Source organism: Ostrinia nubilalis, chromosome 16 (genome assembly GCF_963855985.1).
Source record: "Ostrinia nubilalis chromosome 16, ilOstNubi1.1, whole genome shotgun sequence".
NCBI classification, from domain to species: Eukaryota; Metazoa; Arthropoda; class Insecta; order Lepidoptera; family Crambidae; genus Ostrinia; species Ostrinia nubilalis.
In genome coordinates this window covers 6,435,019-6,452,603 of record NC_087103.1, presented here as the reverse complement: position 1 = coordinate 6,452,603, position 17,585 = coordinate 6,435,019, and the positions used below count along the sequence as shown (strand labels likewise).

The following is a 17,585-nucleotide window of genomic DNA, read 5'->3' as shown; positions in this document are numbered from 1 at the left end:
GACACGGACGCGACGGCGGCGGCGACGTTTAACTAAACAGCGGTGAAATCGATAAAGAAGCAGCACTTGGTGGAAGTGCGATCGATGGGCAACCCGCCGGCGATCGTGAAAGTCGCCTTAGAATCGATTTGCCTCCTTCTCGGCGAAAACGCGACAGACTGGAAAGCGATTCGAGCCGTCATCATGCGAGAGAACTTCATCAACAGCATCGTCTCCAACTTCTCTACCGAGGACATAACGTGAGCACCGCGCTTGTTTCATCCTTCCCCTCCCTCACCCACGTACACTCCTCCCTTTTTGGTTTGAAGGTAGACTGCAATAACATGAAACCCGCTTTCAATATTTAGACTTTCCATGTTTTGTGCTTGAAGCATGCTTGTGCACGAGTATGATGTTTCATTTCCGTACCTTATATCCTTTTGGCAAAGATATAAGGCGCGTTTGGAATGGCATGTTTGGTGGTGGCTTATTAACCCACTCATCCGAATTCGAATGAACGTAGATACAAAAGTAGTAGACTGTCCTATCTAGTAGATTGATTTCTCTTTACTGAAACTTATTGTAGCTCTCTGTAATAAAATTTTACTAAAATATTTCAGCTAATATTACAACACACTTCAGAAACTCGCGTAATCAACAAGATTTGATTTAACATTTTATAAAAACTAGCTGATTATTTCGGAACCTATAAACGAAGAAATCCATTACTTATCATGTTTATTACAAATGTCATCTGAAATTGATAGCGTAAAATCCAAGGACATATTTTGAACCATCAAAATAATTCGTATATGAAATCATACAAATCGCCAATAATCATACGATTTGTGCGAACTCGTAAGCGAATTGTATTTCTGATTCAAAAATACGCTTCCTGTATTTGTCGCTATTAAAATAATCAGCAACGAAGGCAGTCAGGCGGGTGCATGAATGTATTTGCCAATAAATAATGTTATCGTTACTTAGGCTCTTGAAAGTCACTATCGGCAGTGATCCAATTGGCTTTTTACTTTTTGTTCCTCACTTTTTTGTTCGTTTGCTATCTAATGTGTCTTTCTATAAAGAGTGAGACATTGGATTCTTTACCTTGAGTTTTGTTTGCTGTTTGGTAAGTGACGTCCTTTATGTATATTTCCAATATTCGGATGGTTTTGCAAAAAAAAAAACAGGGGAAATGCATGAATTTGGCAATGAATTTAGGAAGGGTTAAAGTCATTCGATCAAGGGGTATGGTTCATTGACATTGCACGTAATGCACGAAATTTATTTGACCAAAGTGTTTAATTTGATGAGCGTTGTTAATCAATTGTTTGTTTGCCAGTGACGACGTTCGTGAAAAGATGAGGACTCGTTACTTGAGCAATCCGGATTACAACTTCGAGAAAGTGAACAGGGCCAGTATGGCTTGTGGTCCTATGGTCAAATGGGCTATTGCTCAGGTAAGAGCTAAATCTGTCTTAATGTAGAACCTTACATTTCTGATCATACTCTTGTAAGGTATATCATAAACACACACTTGTCATGCAGATTGAATACGCGGACATGTTGAAACGCGTGGAACCGCTTCGCAATGAGCTCAAGGCTTTGGAAGACCAGGCACAATACAACGTGAAGGCGGGCGACGAAGTGCGTGATCTGATCGCACAGCTGGAGAAGTCCATCGCGTCGTACAAGGAAGAATACGCGCAACTCATCAGCCAGGCACAGGCTATCAAGACTGACCTGGAAAATGTACAAGCAAAGGTAAGAATTTATGTTCCCTTACAAGTCGCAAGATCTAAATGTCTATAGAACTTTATATCAGCTAAAGCCTAGACTTGTCTATTTCAAGACTTGTTTCTAACCCTAACCCTAAACATTTTTTCAATTGAAATTGATCAAATTTTCAATAAGTCATCAAAGCACTTATATTGCTAGAATAAATCTATGTGAGTTGCGGGTATTGACAGCTCATAAAAAAACACTGTCAATGGGGTTTACTAGTTTTAAATGCCCTATAACATTCCTTGTTGACAGGTCGACCGATCCATAGCCCTGCTCAAGAGCTTGGTGATCGAAAGAGAACGTTGGGAGTCCAGCTCGGAGACATTCCGCTCGCAGATGAGCACCATTGTAGGCGACGTGCTTCTATCCGCCGCCTTTATCGCTTATGGGGGATACTTTGACCAACATGTAAGTATACGAAGGGTAGCAACCAGTACAATGACAGTTCCGCAGGCTACGATACGTATCGACTTCTCTTGATTCACGTGAGAATGCCTGATTCAGGCAGCCTGGCTTATCTCTACATAGTATAAAACGACATCGCTCAGTCTGTCTTTACGCAACGGATTTTGACTCTTTGTCAATATAATAGAGTGATTCAAAAGCAAGGTTTTATAAAACATGGCACCCGTACCATCAACAATATCGGGCTCGTAAAAAAACGAATACGTATTCCGAGCACCTGAGTAATCCACGTGCTATACGTGTGATCAATGTTTTTAAAGTAACTTGTAAATTATAAATTGCCTTAGATGGGAATCGGACGACCTTTCGCCTGACGGGTGACTGCAATTAGTTCTATCAATGTATTTAGTATTGTAAGTAATAATAATTAAAATTGTGTGTGTAGTGTATGACGCACCTCTCCTCAGTACCGACTTAGTGCAAGGCATAGTTATACTTATAAGTTAGCTGTAAGTCATTTTGAGACTAGTATTAAACCGATCGTCGACCAATTAACATCTTTCATTCCATCTCCTTGGTCCCCACATTACATGGCGACCCTGCCAGTGCTGCCTTAGGGCAGTGCTGTGCACATAATTATAATGTGAATTTCGTGTAGTTTCGTGTTAAAAATGGAACAACTAAAGTCGGACAATTAATTTAAAATGCTGCGGTAAATACTACAATAAAGTTAATCAAGTGCGTTGGAGGAGACATGTTACATGCACATTACATGTGCTACATAGAGCACCTAAGGCACGTTTTATTCTGACTCAATTGTACTTATTTTGTAAACATCTCCACAGTACCGTCAAAGTCTGTTCTCGACTTGGACGGCGCACTTGGCGGCTGCTAACATCAAGTACCGCGCCGACATCGCCCGTACCGAGTATCTGAGCAACCCAGACGAGCGGCTGCGCTGGCAGGCGAACGCGTTGCCCACTGATGAGCTGTGCGTCGAAAACGCGATTATGCTCAGAGTAAGTATCAATGAAAGATTCACGAAGAATATTAAACGTCATATACCGCGTAAACATCGCTTGAATCGAGTACCTGAGCAAACAAACTGGGGGCGTAGTGTAAGTTTACGTCAAACGCATTCGATATCGACTGTGTGTCGAAAACGCGTTTATGCTACGACTATCAAAATTTTATGCCCTGACGGATACTTCTGATCGAGTGAATGAACAAATTGAATGGTTTCGCTTAGTCTTTGCAGTGTTGTGTCACATGTGCTTATGCCCAAGTGAGCTTCGGTAATCCGCGTGTGCACATAATAATAACTTTGTGGCGAGCTGTTGGTGAGTAGCGACACCACCAGGGCCAGTTGTTAATACGAGTGCTCCCGAGAGTCGGTCAAGACCCTCGTCTTCGGCTTGCCGAAGTGGAATCCAAGAGGGTCTGCAGGTCGACCTCACCTCTGGCTTGCCTTAACCGGCCGGCCAGAGTGGAGTCGCTAGAGCTTATTTTTTTATTTTTTTTTGTCTATACGACCCATGACGCCAGGTTTTTTTTTTTTTTTTTTTTTTTTTTTTTTTTTTTTTTTTTTTTTGGACGCGCGCTGGTAGCTTGAGGAGCTTTTCCAGCTTCACCGGGCAGAGTGGCGAGTACAGAAGGTACTCTAGCCGTTTGGCGATCGTCGGTGCGCGTTCCGACGAGGCCGAGTGTGGGCTTCGCGAAGCGAAGCCCAGGCTCGCCCGCGTCGGTCGCAGACCGACGTTCGCGATCGGGCCGTATCGAGCGCATAAGGCGCCCGATCAGTGGCGAACCCAACTAGAGGGTTGCCCACCGCGGTGTTGGACCAAAGTCCAGCCTACGGCGGGCTCACTCTAGTGGGCCCGATCGATCGAGGGGACTACGGACGCGGCCTGAGGGCGCCACGGTAGGCTCGGACCTCGGCTCAGGCCGTGTCCGGGGGACGGATAGGGGCCATGACGCCAGGGTGGGGCCATTAGCCTTATAAAGGACCGGGCCACTTTTGACCCGTGAGCTCCAAAGCGTACAAACGTAATATAATATAATATCGTTTATTTCTAACATTCCATATAATTTTTCTTTTTTTTTCAGCGCTTCAACCGCTACCCGCTCATAATAGACCCGTCCGGCCAAGCGACGGAGTTCATAATGAGGGAGTTCAAGGACCGCAAGATCACCAAGACGTCATTCCTGGACGACTCCTTTAGGAAGAACCTGGAATCAGCTCTGCGTTTCGGAAACCCGTTGTTGGTACAGGTGAGTTGAAATGGGAATACATTTTTGAAGTGTTTCTATCATTTAGATTTATATTTATCATGTATAAACTATTTGTGAAAACTATTTTGGCAAATGTGAAGTTTAATTGGTAACTCTATATGTGTTATAGAATGCTGTTTGTTTTCCTAACAATAAAATAAATAAATAAATTTAGCTCCTATTACTCAAAGACATCTAATAATTAACATGTTGTTAATGTTTTTCTTTTCTTTTTGCGTAGGACGTGGAGAACTATGACCCCATCTTAAATCCAGTGTTGAACCGAGAGCTCCGCCGTACTGGCGGCCGTGTACTCATCACGCTCGGAGACCAGGACATTGATCTGAGTCCTTCCTTCGTCATCTTCCTCAGCACCAGGTAATTTACGCACATAACCAAATATGATTTATTTCGTGGACTGTAAAAGACCAACCGAAGAAGAAAAATGTCGTCATGTCCTTATTTATCTCCATTTGACAAGCAAACGTCTTAGAAAGTCTATCTCTCTCTCTCTCCCCTTCTTGCTTACCTCTTCCCGCTCTCTTTCTGCCTACCTTCTCTCCCTCTCTCTCTCTTCTTGTTTCTTACCTCTTCCCGCTCTCTTCCTGCCTACCTTCTCTCTCTCTTCTTGTTTCTTACCTCTTTCCACTCCCTTCCTGCCTTCCTTTTCTCTCTCTCCCCTTGTCCCTTACTCTTCCTAATCTCTTCTTGCCTCTCTTTCTCTCTCCACCCAGTCTTAATGCTAGTAAATCTCCACAGGGACCCGACAGTGGAGTTTCCTCCGGACATGTGCTCGCGAGTGACGTTCGTCAACTTCACTGTGACGCGCTCGTCGCTGCAGTCCCAATGTCTGCATCGCGTGCTCAAGGCGGAACGACCGGACATTGACACTAAGAGATCAGATCTACTCAAATTGCAAGGCAAGTTGTTTTGTGCACTGTCTCATAAAATTAAGAAAGTAATTTGCGAGGTAATTTTCGTGTGATTAAGCGATTTTATTTTTCTGAAAACCACCCTATTTCTAAACACGATTTTTACACACGCGATGGTTACATTCAATTTCCACCACAGATCGAATTAAAATGTAAACAAAGTTTATATTCTATGCGACATACTTTTTCACTCATTACTTTTTCCTTAATTTGTTGTTTTATGCTTGAAAACTTTTTTATCTACCTAATTATTTGCACATAATTTAATTGATTTTGTGTATTACCAATTTAGGTGAATTCCATCTCCGTCTGCGTCAACTGGAGAAATCCCTGCTCCAAGCTCTAAACGACGCAAAGGGCAAGATCCTGGACGACGACTCCGTTATTGCCACCCTTGAAACTTTGAAGAAGGAGGCCGACGACATCGGACAGAAGGTCAGATAGATAAAAAAAGGATTTTGAGTATCGTTTGATGTTAAGTTTACTTTTATAATAACATTTTCGTTATGTTCTTATTTTTAGGTGGAAGAGACCGATAAAGTCATTGGTGAGATTGAAACCGTTAGCCAGCAGTATCTGCCGCTATCTCAGGTAAGTTTCTTTCTTATTTAACATCTAATAAATTATATGTGTTTATAGAAAGATACACAACCCAGTTGAGTTTACTGCGCACCTCGCTGGAATGCGACTCTCCCTCGCACTCACCATGCACATCTCCCCGAGCTCGCCCTGTTCGAAGTCGATGTGACATCACGGCCGCCAAGTGCGCAGTTAACTCGACCGAGTTGTAGGTGTGACATAGCTGTCACCCTTAGACACTGAACTGGTCTTATGACACTTATCAGGGTGATTTCTATTGTAACGAGTTTTGATTTGATAGCATAACGATGCGAAATACAAGGTAATATTCCTCTCTTTCCTCAGGCATGCTCCAGCATCTACTTCACGATGGAGTCGCTGAACCAAGTGCACTTCTTGTATCAGTACTCGCTCAAGATGTTCCTGGATATATTCAGCTCGGTGCTCGTGTGCCCGCGTCTAAGCGGCGTCACCGACTATACCGCTCGCTTGAACACCATCACTGAGGAGCTGTTTACGGTAAGTATTGGTAGTTGTAGAACAATTGACAATCAATTTAAGCGTAATGGAACGAATGCCTCGAGTTTTCACTACCAAACCAAGTTCCCTAAGAGGAGATCAAATCATCCAAACAAATGTTTTCAAATTGTCGTAAAACACAAGCAATTAGGACGGGGTCGTAAATGTCCGATATTTTTAATATTTGTTTATTGTTCCTGTAAGAATGTTGTTGCATTTGAGTAGTAGACTCATGCCCGTTCTCACCATCAATACCTAATATTTAAAGGACCCCTTTCAAAACAAAATTCCTTTTGTGTTACCATAGGGGTCACTTAAAAATTAGGGATTGATGGTGAAAACGGGCATCAATCCTTTTTGTTTGATCACCCACCAAAAGGTCACTCTGACACCTTATGTTCTCGTGATGGGGAAGCGATATTGCAGAAAACATTTATATCTGATGTATTTGCTATAAACATTGATGTGCTATCGTCTGTACATGATATGGTAGAATCAACTGGCCAATCAATGTACTAATTCACAAAACCTTTCAGGCTGTATACGAGCGTGTGGCCCGCGGTATGCTGCACACAGACCGCCTGACCTTCGCTCTGCTGCTCTGCCGAATCCACCTCAAGGGCACCGGGGCCGCCGACACTCTAGATCAATCCTTCGGCGTGTTCCTTCGCGGCAAAGAAGGCTTTGTCAACCACGCGCCGCCGTCCGACCACCTTACCACGCAGCAACATACCGCTGCTGCGAGGTTGAGCTCAAGGTAATGACCAATTTATTTCTATTGACTGTTCTCTGTATGCTTGAATATTCGACAGTTATGCTCGTAATGGTTATTTATTTTTAAACGCTCAATAAGAGGCTTGGCGCTGCAACTTCTCCTCCTACTAGGTGGACCGACGATCTGATAAAGGTTGCGGGAAGAGCCTGGATGCGGGCAGTGTAGGACCGTTAATTATGGAAAGGCTTGGGGGAGGCGTTTGTCCAGCAGTGGATGTCATTTGGCTGAAACGAGCGAACGCACGACACCGGAGGGTTAATCTCGCGAGATCCCCTGACACTTTTTAACACTTTTCCACTCCATCACGAAGGGGTTACGGTAGAATGACTTGTTGGTATTCCAAAACTGTTTTAATGTTCGCAAGCCACCTTCACCTAATTAAAATAACCGTCCACTTTCTGGTTCGTTGTATTCCTTGTAATTACTTTAATCGACTGTCATGACAAGACAGCCGAGACAGCCTCGTCCTGAGCGACAAAGTGTGGCTCGCGCCGAAATTGGCCTCGCAATGAGTCGTGCCTCAAGTTGAGGCCGCGTCTCCATTTGAGCAGCCGCGGAGGCTGCCTCTAGTGAAGATTTGACTTTAAAGTTTTTATCTATTTACTTACGCCTAAATATTTTGTTGCCCCAGGTTGATGGCATTCCGCCGCCTGCTAGAGAAAGCAGCGGAGCTCCCGGAACTCCCCGCGTGGCTGTCGCAAGCGGCGCCCGAGCAGTGCGTGCCGACGCTGTGGGACTGCGACGCCGCCGCGCCGCCCGCGCCGCACACGCTGGCGATGTATCGCCTGCTGCTCATACAGGTGTGTTGTCCCCGCCTGCTGGGGACGGCAGCGGAGCCCCGGGCTCCCCGCGGGGCTGTCGCAAGCGGCGCCCGAGCAGTGCGTGCCGACGCTGTGGGACTGCGACGCCGCCGCGCCGCCCGCGCCGCACACGCTGGCGATGTATCGCCTGCTGCTCATACAGGTGTGTTGTCCCCGCCTGCTGGGGACGGCAGCGGAGCCCCGGGCTCCCCGCGGGGCTGTCGCAAGCGGCGCCCGAGCAGTGCGTGCCGACGCTGTGGGACTGCGACGCCGCCGCGCCGCCCGCGCCGCACACGCTGGCGATGTATCGCCTGCTGCTCATACAGGTGTGTTGTCCCCGCCTGCTGGGGACGGCAGCGGAGCCCCGGGCTCCCCGCGGGGCTGTCGCAAGCGGCGCCCGAGCAGTGCGTGCCGACGCTGTGGGACTGCGACGCCGCCGCGCCGCCCGCGCCGCACACGCTGGCGATGTATCGCCTGCTGCTCATACAGGTGTGTTGTCCCCGCCTGCTGGGGACGGCAGCGGAGCCCCGGGCTCCCCGCGGGGCTGTCGCAAGCGGCGCCCGAGCAGTGCGTGCCGACGCTCTGGACGCGGACGAATTATTTACTGTAAAAGTAGAAGAAATGAGAGTTACTCTCATGTACAAATTATTTATTATTAAAAGAGAAGGAAAATCTTCTATAGTTAATGGCGATGAACTTGTTATTTCGTGCCATTGTTGTAACAAGCCTGCGCCAATGTTAAGTGTCCAGCTTTGATCATCTGGTAGAAAACCGGCAACATCATCACATCATATCTGTAGTGAAAACCTTTATTGCTAGTACGAATAAAATAGCTGATTTAATTGTCTTTCAAATATAAACTCATTATGAATGAGTTGAACCGTTGAACATGGTAAATAAATTACTAATATAAACAGTTTTACAATGTTATTTACCCTTTTTATAGGCGTTCCGCCCAGACCGCGTGATTGCGGCCGCGACGCAACTAGTGGCCGCAGTGCTTGGCCCCATATTCCTATCGCGGGCTGAGACCGAATTGGACCTAGCTGGTATTACCGACCAACAACTAAACGCTACTACTCCTGCACTGCTGTGCTCCGTGCCTGGATATGACGCTAGCGGTAAGTAAATACAATTCAGACAAAATATCCTGTGGGTTTATGTTGCATAAGCTCACATTTATGAACGAAACGAAAACCGCATTTTAATGCAAAAGGCAATTTGAGCATTAGCAGATTAAAGCTGTGTCTCATATACATAGAATAGAATAAAAGTCATTAATTCAACACACGGTCATACACCTAGAATAGAGAGCAATACAATAATATAAATTATATTCCGACAGGTCGTGTGGACGATATGGCGACTGAACTAAACAAACCGCTCTCAAGTATCGCCATCGGATCGGCGGAAGGATTCAACCAAGCGGAGCGTGCTATCAACACAGCTTGCAAGACGGGACGGTTTGTGAATTTATTGTTTTATTTTAATTTAATTCATTTTCCCCTAGGCAACATCAACAGTTCGAAACAAATATCCTCTCCATGGAATGTCTGAAAAAGACAGCTACCTAGCGATTACACCGTCTAAATTGTGTCCTTACAATGTGTTTAAAGATGGTAGTGAATAAGGAATAATTCTCTTAACTAAAAAAATATTTCTATCGTCTTGTATAGTGCAGTTTATGTTGACCCTCGCGATATGAAAATGAAATTAATGTTACACATGGTAACTAAATGTCCCTTTTTTCAGCTGGGTGATGCTAAAGAATGTGCACCTAGCACCCGTTTGGCTAGTGCAGCTAGAGAAGAAGTTGCACTCCCTGCAACCGCACCCGAACTTCCGTCTATTCCTGACCACGGAGATCAGTCCCAAACTGCCCGTGAACTTACTGAGAGCCGGCCGAGTGGTTGTCTTCGAGCCGCCGCCGGGCATCCGGGCCAATCTGCTCAGGACTTTCGCCACTGTAAGTTGGAGTAGAGGTTGACAATTAGCTCATCGTCATCAGGACATTTTAGGCTGAGTTGCACCATCTTACTTTAACTTTGACAAACGTCAAAAATCTATCAAACTCCATACAAATAGCACCGGTTATTGTTACGGTTAGAGGTGGTGCAACTCAGCCTTCTAATCTCCACTACAGCAAAGCTCTGTAATTTCTATTAAATTGGAATTTTACTACAAATCACATTTGGTCAATTGATTTTGTGAAGTCCTAATCCTCTTTGCTATACAATATCTACGCGGGAGATTCACGTTTTGACAGCTCGTAAAATGTCAATTGACTAGTGTGACAACTGCCTGGATTGGTAAATTGAAACATGTCATTCTTTGCTTACAGGTCCCCGCTGCCCGCATGATGAAACCTCCTTCGGAGCGCGCAAGACTTTACTTCTTACTTGCTTGGTTCCATGGTAATGTGTTTATAACACACGCTGTAACTGGAGATACTACGAGTAATCTTAGTATATTCCAGTGACTCCTTTTTAATAGTGTCTCATACTACTCATTCTTATCATCGTTTTAGGCATCGTGCAAGAGCGTCTCCGTTACGTGCCGCTCGGATGGGCTAAATACTACGAGTTCAATGAGTCGGACCTCCGTGTGGCTTGCGACACTCTGGATACTTGGATCGACGCCACGGCCATGGTAAAAAACAACACTAATCTCTTTTAGGATCCTGTCAAACAAAGATAAAAATTACAGAAATGTGAATCATCATTATTGCACGGCATGCACATTGTGCATTGCACAAAGACAAATATATTATTAGGTTATCTCAAAAAGACCATAATTTTTTTTTACACTCATTAGAAATGATAGACATAATATGTTAGGCATGATAGAATGATAGGCATATTATGCCTTTGTTACCAAACCAAGGGGGGTGACAACCAAACTGACAAGTGTGTTTTCTCTCCAGGGCCGCACCAACCTTCCTCCAGAAAAAGTCCCGTGGGAGGCTCTGGTCACTCTCCTGTCCCAATGCATCTACGGAGGAAAGATCGACAACGCCTTCGACCAGCGTCTGCTGCACTCTTTCTTGTGCAAGCTGTTCACGCCAAGGTCCTTCGAGGCCGACTTTGCTCTGGTCGCCAACGTGGACGGGGTAAGTGATGCATGCATATTTGTGGTAGATGGTAAAATTATTTCCAAGTAAAATGTGCACGTCATTGAAATATTTTTTTTTTATAGAACGCAAACTTTGTTCGATTTTTATGTATAGTTTTTTTTTTATTTTGTAAAAGATCAAAGACAATATTATGCATAACGTAGCAAGATTAAAGGTCCATTTTTTTTACTTTTACATGTTACTATTGAGTCATGCGTGTAATGGGTGTGCCTGTCATTATAATGAACTTTATTGTGTGTCTAATTCTATAGAGTATGCTTTTAAATGGCGATTTATTAGAATTTGTCAATAACTAGGACAGATATAGATACAATCTCGATATTATTAAGTTGTAGCAAGTGCTTAATTATTTAGTATGTTTAAGCAAACCCTCGTTATTTTGCATTATGTAAGAATAAATTCCTCAGCTTGTCATCTGTCCAGATGTAATCTACTGAATTGAAAAAAAAACCCCTAGCCTTTCCGACTGCTATGGCAATTATCCAGTACGTTCCCCTTCGTAATCGCTTGCATGTTGTGTCGTGTTGTGTGTTAACTGGTGGACTGGAATAACGGCAGTTGCTGCAACAGGCGACCGGCAACCAGCGCCACATCACCATGCCGGACGGCAACCGCCGCGACCACTTCCTCAAGTGGATCGAAGAGCTGTCCGATAGGCAGACGCCGTCGTGGCTGGGACTGCCCAACAATGCTGAGAAGGTGAATATCCAATCACATTATTTTACAAGCTTTAATTTCCGGCGATGGGAACGCCTAAATTGTACCGTTCCAATTGTTTGCTCTTTTACTGACAGTTTTTCAGTGGTGGTATTATACCTTTTCATTCTTTTATAGAATTTAATATCAGGCTTCTCACTAATGCTATTTCCGTTTTTAAGGTCCACTTTTTGTTACTTAAGCTAATAGCTCTGAGTAAAAGCAATAGAAAGATTAAATGGTGTCGAAGAGTAGTTTCACTGATTACATTGATTGTGGCATTCTACCTCAATTCGTGTTATTGAGTCATTTATCAATAAATTATTTTTATAGCATTGTCGGAAACAATTCACTTATTCAGAAAATAAATTAAATCACAACAAGAATATGAACCGTTGGCGACGGCCACTACTGACGATTACTGGCGAGTAATGCAAAATTTTAATGTGTAGGTGCTATTGACAACCCAAGGAAGCGATCTCGTATCGAAACTTCTCAAGATGCAACAACTTGAAGACGAGGAAGAACTGGCCTACAACGCCGCAGCGCAGGATGACCTCAGTAAGTAAAAATATCAGCTCAAAAAGAACTGCGATAATCGAGAGACTCGATTAATCGATAAATCAAAAACATCGCTCTTTAAAATAGTATTTAATATCCCAAGAGGTCGCATATGACCGCGTAACAATTCATTTTTATATTGTGTCGCGATTCGCGGGGCTTGAAGGAATGTTGTTGTTCTGAAACGTCTACATTTAAATATCTTTTTGTAGCCGCGATGGTGGTGGAAGGAGACGGCAGGCCGGCCTGGATGAAGACCCTGCACGCGACTGCTACCAACTGGCTGCAGTTGTTGCCACAAGAACTACCCGTAAGTATATATTTGTTACGGTCAAAGTGATAAATGTGAAAATTATGAATAATCGCCGGTTATTATGAATAATTACCGCATGATTTGGTAAATGTGATTAATATGAGGTCATTTATGTGTGTATAAAACTAAATAGGCGGCTTAGGGGTGGCCCAAGGGCCACCCCCGCCGCACCTTAACCTATTTTTCACTTTAAATCAAAACATTATGTTATAGGCATCATGGAAAAGTAATATTATGCAAGAAACATTCCAAACTCATTATGCCAAATTATATTAATATATGATATCAAAACGTTCAAAAGTTTGGCTGTACACGAGCACGTACACAAGATGTTGTTCTCTTTTATGAAATTTGTTAGTACTAAGGTTGAATTATTAAATAATCACTGTTAAATGTGATTAATTTATCACTTTTACCGCGACTGTCGGTAATTATTCATAATAACCGGTTATTATTAATAATTTTCAATTTATCACATTAACCGTAACATATTCATTTAGAAAAGCTCCTAGGCGATTCTGTCATGGAATAATTTTTGTCACCTTTTCAGACACCCTATTGTTATTCACTTACTCCGTTGGTGTTTTTCTCTAGACTCTGTTTCAAGTGTTATTGTCAGTGACGTTTTTATTTATTTTGGTCATGTTGTATTAATATGATAAAAATAAATCGTCTGCACTTCTTCTACTATACTCAAAGCAAACAACAATATTCGAAAATGGTTTGCTAATCCAACGGTCTTCTCACAGACGCTGCGCCGTACGGTGGAGAACATCAAAGATCCGCTGTACCGTTTCTTCGAGCGCGAAGTGGCGGCCGGCGCGTCGCTACTGCAGCAAGTGTTGCACGACCTGCGCAATGTCATCTCCATCTGTCAGGTAAGCAAAAGTCAGGTTTTAGTGTTTTTTCTTCGTAGGTGTCCACTGTCCAATTTGTGTGAAAGCTCACTTTAGTCCAGTAGAGTCATATGTAGGAATTTTACATCGGAATGAGATATAATAGCATTCTAAAAGATATGTGTCAAAAGTCTCATAAAATCTGCATCTTAAGATATTTTTAACCGACTTCATAATTATAGTCAAATGTAAAAGAAATTACCTTATTTATTAATCCGATTAAAATCTCTAATCATGTCAAACTGTCCATGTCACCTGCACCGTCCTACATCCTACGGTCTATAATAAATCGGATGATTCCTCAGGGCGAGATGAAGCAAACAAATGAGACGCGAGCCATGGTGGGAGCATTAGTCCGCGGCATGCTGCCTTCAAGTTGGCGGCGTTATGCCGTAGCGCGTGGATGTACTGTGCAGCAGTGGGTCGGCGACTTCGCGCACCGCGTCACGCAACTCGCAGCTGTCTCTGAGGCCGTGGCTGATAAGGGCGCCAAGCGACTGCAGGTAAGAAAACAAAAGACTACACGGACCTTGAGCGCTCGAATGAGACGCGAGCCATGGTGAGAGCATTAGTCCGCGGCATGCTGCCTTCAAGCTGGCGGCGTTATGCCGTAGCGCGTGGATGTACTGTGCAGCAGTGGGTCGGCGACTTCGCGCACCGCGTCACGCAACTCGCAGCTGTCTCTGAGGCCGTGGCTGATAAGGGCGCCAAGCGACTGCAGGTAAGAAAACAAAAGACTACACGGACCTTGAGCGCTCGAATGAGACGCGAGCCATGGTGAGAGCATTAGTCCGCGGCATGCTGCCTTCAAGCTGGCGGCGTTATGCCGTAGCGCGTGGATGTACTGTGCAGCAGTGGGTCGGCGACTTCGCGCACCGCGTCACGCAACTCGCAGCTGTCTCTGAGGCCGTGGCTGATAAGGGCGCCAAGCGACTGCAGGTAAGAAAACAAAAGACGATATAAACCTTGAGCGTACAAACGAGACGCGAGCCATGGTGAGAGCATTAGTCCGCGGCATGCTGGCTTCAAGTTGGCGGCGTTATGCCGTAGCGCGTGGATGTACTGTGCAGCAGTGGGTCGGCGACTTCGCGCACCGCGTCACGCAACTCGCAGCTGTCTCTGAGGCCGTGGCTGATAAGGGCGCCAAGCGACTGCAGGTAAGAAAACAAAAGACATAAACCTTGAGCGCACAAACGAGACGCGAGCCATGGTGGGAGCTTTAGTCCGCGGCATGTTACCTTCAAGCTGGCGGCGTTATGCCGTAGCGCGTGGATGTACTGTGCAGCAGTGGGTCGGCGACTTCGCGCACCGCGTCACGCAACTCGCAGCTGTCTCTGAGGCCGTGGCTGATAAGGGCGCCAAGCGACTGCAGGTAAGAAAACAAAAGACGACACGGATCTTGAGCGCTCGAATGAGACGCGAGCTATGGTGGGAGCTTTAATGCGCTGCCTTCGAGCTGGCGAGGCTGACAGAATTAGCCGGGACGATAAGGCCAATCTTGTGCGGCGAAAACGTATTTGTAGAGAGCCTTCCTATTGGTTGGACCAACGATTTATTGAAACGATGTAGACTGAAACTGACACACGAAGCACTTGGATTCAGGCCCTCCTTGCATGTTTATTGAGTGCTTTTAGGAGTACTTATATGTTTACTGATTAATTTATTATCCTGCTTACAGAGCGTGCCGGTTTGGCTCGGAGGCCTGCTCAACCCAGAGGCGTATATCACTGCAACCCGCCAATGCGTGGCTCAAGCCAACTCTTGGTCTCTTGAAGAACTTCACCTACAGGTAAAGTATCTTTTGACTAATATGTAATGTTAAGCCATACCTGTATAAAATTAATAGAGGTCGTTAATATTAAACTAAACCTCCATCAAAGTGGAGGTACAAAAATTCAAAAGAAACGTAAAAATTATATGGATAAAACGATTGTTTTCCAGGTGCAAAAAGCACTTCAACAAAGAAGCATGATAAACTCGTCTTTTTTTCGATGTTTACTTTAGTGTTTCTTTGTTTTGGGGTATTTTTATAACTTACTAGCGGCCGCCGCGACTTTGTAGCGTGGATCCCGTTTTACCCCCTTAGGGGTGGAGTTTCGTAAAATCCTTTCTTAGCGGATGCCTACGTCATAACATCTACTGGGCTGTGCGTTGATAGACCTTTGAGTTATTATGTATATTTAAAGATAAAACAACTTGTCCCCACCAGGTGACGATCCCGGACCCGGGCACGCCGACGGAGAACGCGCAGTCGGAATGGTCGTTCTCGGTGACTGGCCTGAAGCTGCAGGGCGCCACCGTCAAGGGCAACCGTCTGCTGCTCACAAACACCATCATGGTGGATCTGCCGCTCACCGTGCTCACTTGGCTACGGTCAGTCCAACTGGAATTTCCTTCTATTCTTATATATCTTTTTATTGGTTCTTACTTGAATAGGCCATGCTGCCTAAGTTATGCTTCTACATTATTATTTTTTCATTACATCCTGCGGGAACAGGCTAAGGTCAAAGCAAAGGCCATGCTGCCCACCTACACCTAGACTAGTGATGTGACTAATATTCTGAAAATCGGTTTTTTAAATGTTGTTCTTTTTTTAATAATCAACCGAATAGAGCAATAATAACACGAATTTAATACAAAAACATTAATCTTAGTTTTATGATTTTTTGCCAAAATAGTGCTTACCGTTGTTTCCTAATAATTTTTTTTTTTCTTTCCACAGTGGGCCGGAAACATCAACAGGCGGGCAGACTCTCACCCTCCCGGTGTATTTGAACAGCGCGCGTTCCGAGCTACTGTTCACTGTGCGCCTACCAGTCGCGCCTGGGCAGGAGCCTCACGCCTTCTACGAGCGAGGCGTCGCCCTCCTTACCTCTACCGCACTCAACTAAACTGTTTAGATGTTGGAAAATATTTCGGCATAGACGTCACACGTGTATTATTATAATTACTGATGTTTAACATGTTTATTCAAAAATATACGGTTTCTTGAGATTCTATTATTATATCACTTGATTTTTAAATGCCTCTGGCACAAGGCAACTTCATCTCGATGATAATATTGATTTGTAAAGCTTAAATATTATGTTTTTTCAGTAAGTTTAGGGTCTTACATGCTTTCTATCGCAAGATTAAAAATATATTAGCAAAAGCTTAGCAAATAAAGATACAAAATGTAACCCAGTATTTATTGTTTCTATTTAATAAATATTTATTTAAAAATATTGTTATAGTTTTTTTAATAAATGGTATTTAACTGTATCTGACTGACTGGCATAGTGATCTATCAACGCACAGCCCAAACCACTGGACGGATCGGGCTGAAATTTGGACATGCAGGTAGATGTTATGACGTGTAGGCATCCGCTAAGAAAGGATTTTACGAAACCACCCCTAAGGAGGTAAAACGGGATCCACGCGTACGAAGTCGCGGGCGGCCGCTAGTCATACATAAAATTTGAGCGATTATGATTATCAGAGAAGCAACTAGAGATAGAAGAAAACCCATAATTATGATGAAATGTGGTTTGTGGGTATCGAATTAACAATTATTACCCGATAAAATATTTAATTAAAAGCTCTGACATAAGTGAGATATAATGATTATGACTGTTTAATGTATGTATCGCGAATAGCGATGGTTTGTTCATCTCTGCCAAATGACGTCCAACTGCAGGACAAAGAATAGAATAGAATACCTTTATTCAGCATTAACAAAGGCCTCTCCCAAGGATTTCCACAATGACTGGTCCTGCGCTGTCCGTATCCAGGTTCTTGACTAGATCATCGGTTCACCTAGTGCAGTCTTTCCCAAAGTGGGCGATAACGCCCCCTTGTGGGCGCTGCAGGCTTAAAGGGGGGCGGTAAGAGACCCAGAAAAAAAAAATCGGGACGTTGTGTAGAGGCTTGGGAGGCGTCATTTACTAGGAGGTCTCTTAGAC

General features: G+C 44.3%; 1 protein-coding gene across 6 annotated transcripts in view; it reads left to right on the top strand.

Moving 5' to 3' along the window:
• Positions 1 to 16,868, top strand: part of LOC135079308 (dynein heavy chain, cytoplasmic) — a 56,094-nt gene extending 39,226 nt beyond the window's left edge. For 3 of the 6 annotated variants that reach the window (XM_063973938.1, XM_063973935.1, XM_063973939.1), the window contains 24 exons: positions 41 to 239; positions 1,322 to 1,439; positions 1,528 to 1,743; positions 2,017 to 2,172; positions 3,015 to 3,188; positions 4,276 to 4,440; positions 4,682 to 4,818; positions 5,200 to 5,360; positions 5,665 to 5,807; positions 5,895 to 5,963; positions 6,297 to 6,470; positions 7,007 to 7,227; positions 7,877 to 8,534; positions 8,992 to 9,166; positions 9,391 to 9,508; positions 9,798 to 10,011; positions 10,387 to 10,459; positions 10,573 to 10,694; positions 10,969 to 11,154; positions 11,737 to 11,877; positions 12,327 to 12,435; positions 12,648 to 12,745; positions 13,498 to 13,626; positions 13,950 to 14,385. In XM_063973938.1, coding sequence (XP_063830008.1) covers positions 41 to 239; positions 1,322 to 1,439; positions 1,528 to 1,743; positions 2,017 to 2,172; positions 3,015 to 3,188; positions 4,276 to 4,440; positions 4,682 to 4,818; positions 5,200 to 5,360; positions 5,665 to 5,807; positions 5,895 to 5,963; positions 6,297 to 6,470; positions 7,007 to 7,227; positions 7,877 to 8,534; positions 8,992 to 9,166; positions 9,391 to 9,508; positions 9,798 to 10,011; positions 10,387 to 10,459; positions 10,573 to 10,694; positions 10,969 to 11,154; positions 11,737 to 11,877; positions 12,327 to 12,435; positions 12,648 to 12,745; positions 13,498 to 13,626; positions 13,950 to 14,207 — 4,214 coding nt within the window. In that variant the 3' untranslated portion in view covers positions 14,208 to 14,385. Of the gene's footprint in view, positions 1 to 40; positions 240 to 1,321; positions 1,440 to 1,527; positions 1,744 to 2,016; positions 2,173 to 3,014; positions 3,189 to 4,275; positions 4,441 to 4,681; positions 4,819 to 5,199; positions 5,361 to 5,664; positions 5,808 to 5,894; positions 5,964 to 6,296; positions 6,471 to 7,006; positions 7,228 to 7,876; positions 8,535 to 8,991; positions 9,167 to 9,390; positions 9,509 to 9,797; positions 10,012 to 10,386; positions 10,460 to 10,572; positions 10,695 to 10,968; positions 11,155 to 11,736; positions 11,878 to 12,326; positions 12,436 to 12,647; positions 12,746 to 13,497; positions 13,627 to 13,949; positions 14,386 to 15,322; positions 15,434 to 15,853; positions 16,018 to 16,366 lie in introns of those variants that run through there. The other 3 variants (XM_063973940.1, XM_063973937.1, XM_063973936.1) reach the window with 3 other exon arrangements.
• The last annotated feature ends 717 nt before the right edge of the window (positions 16,869 to 17,585 follow it).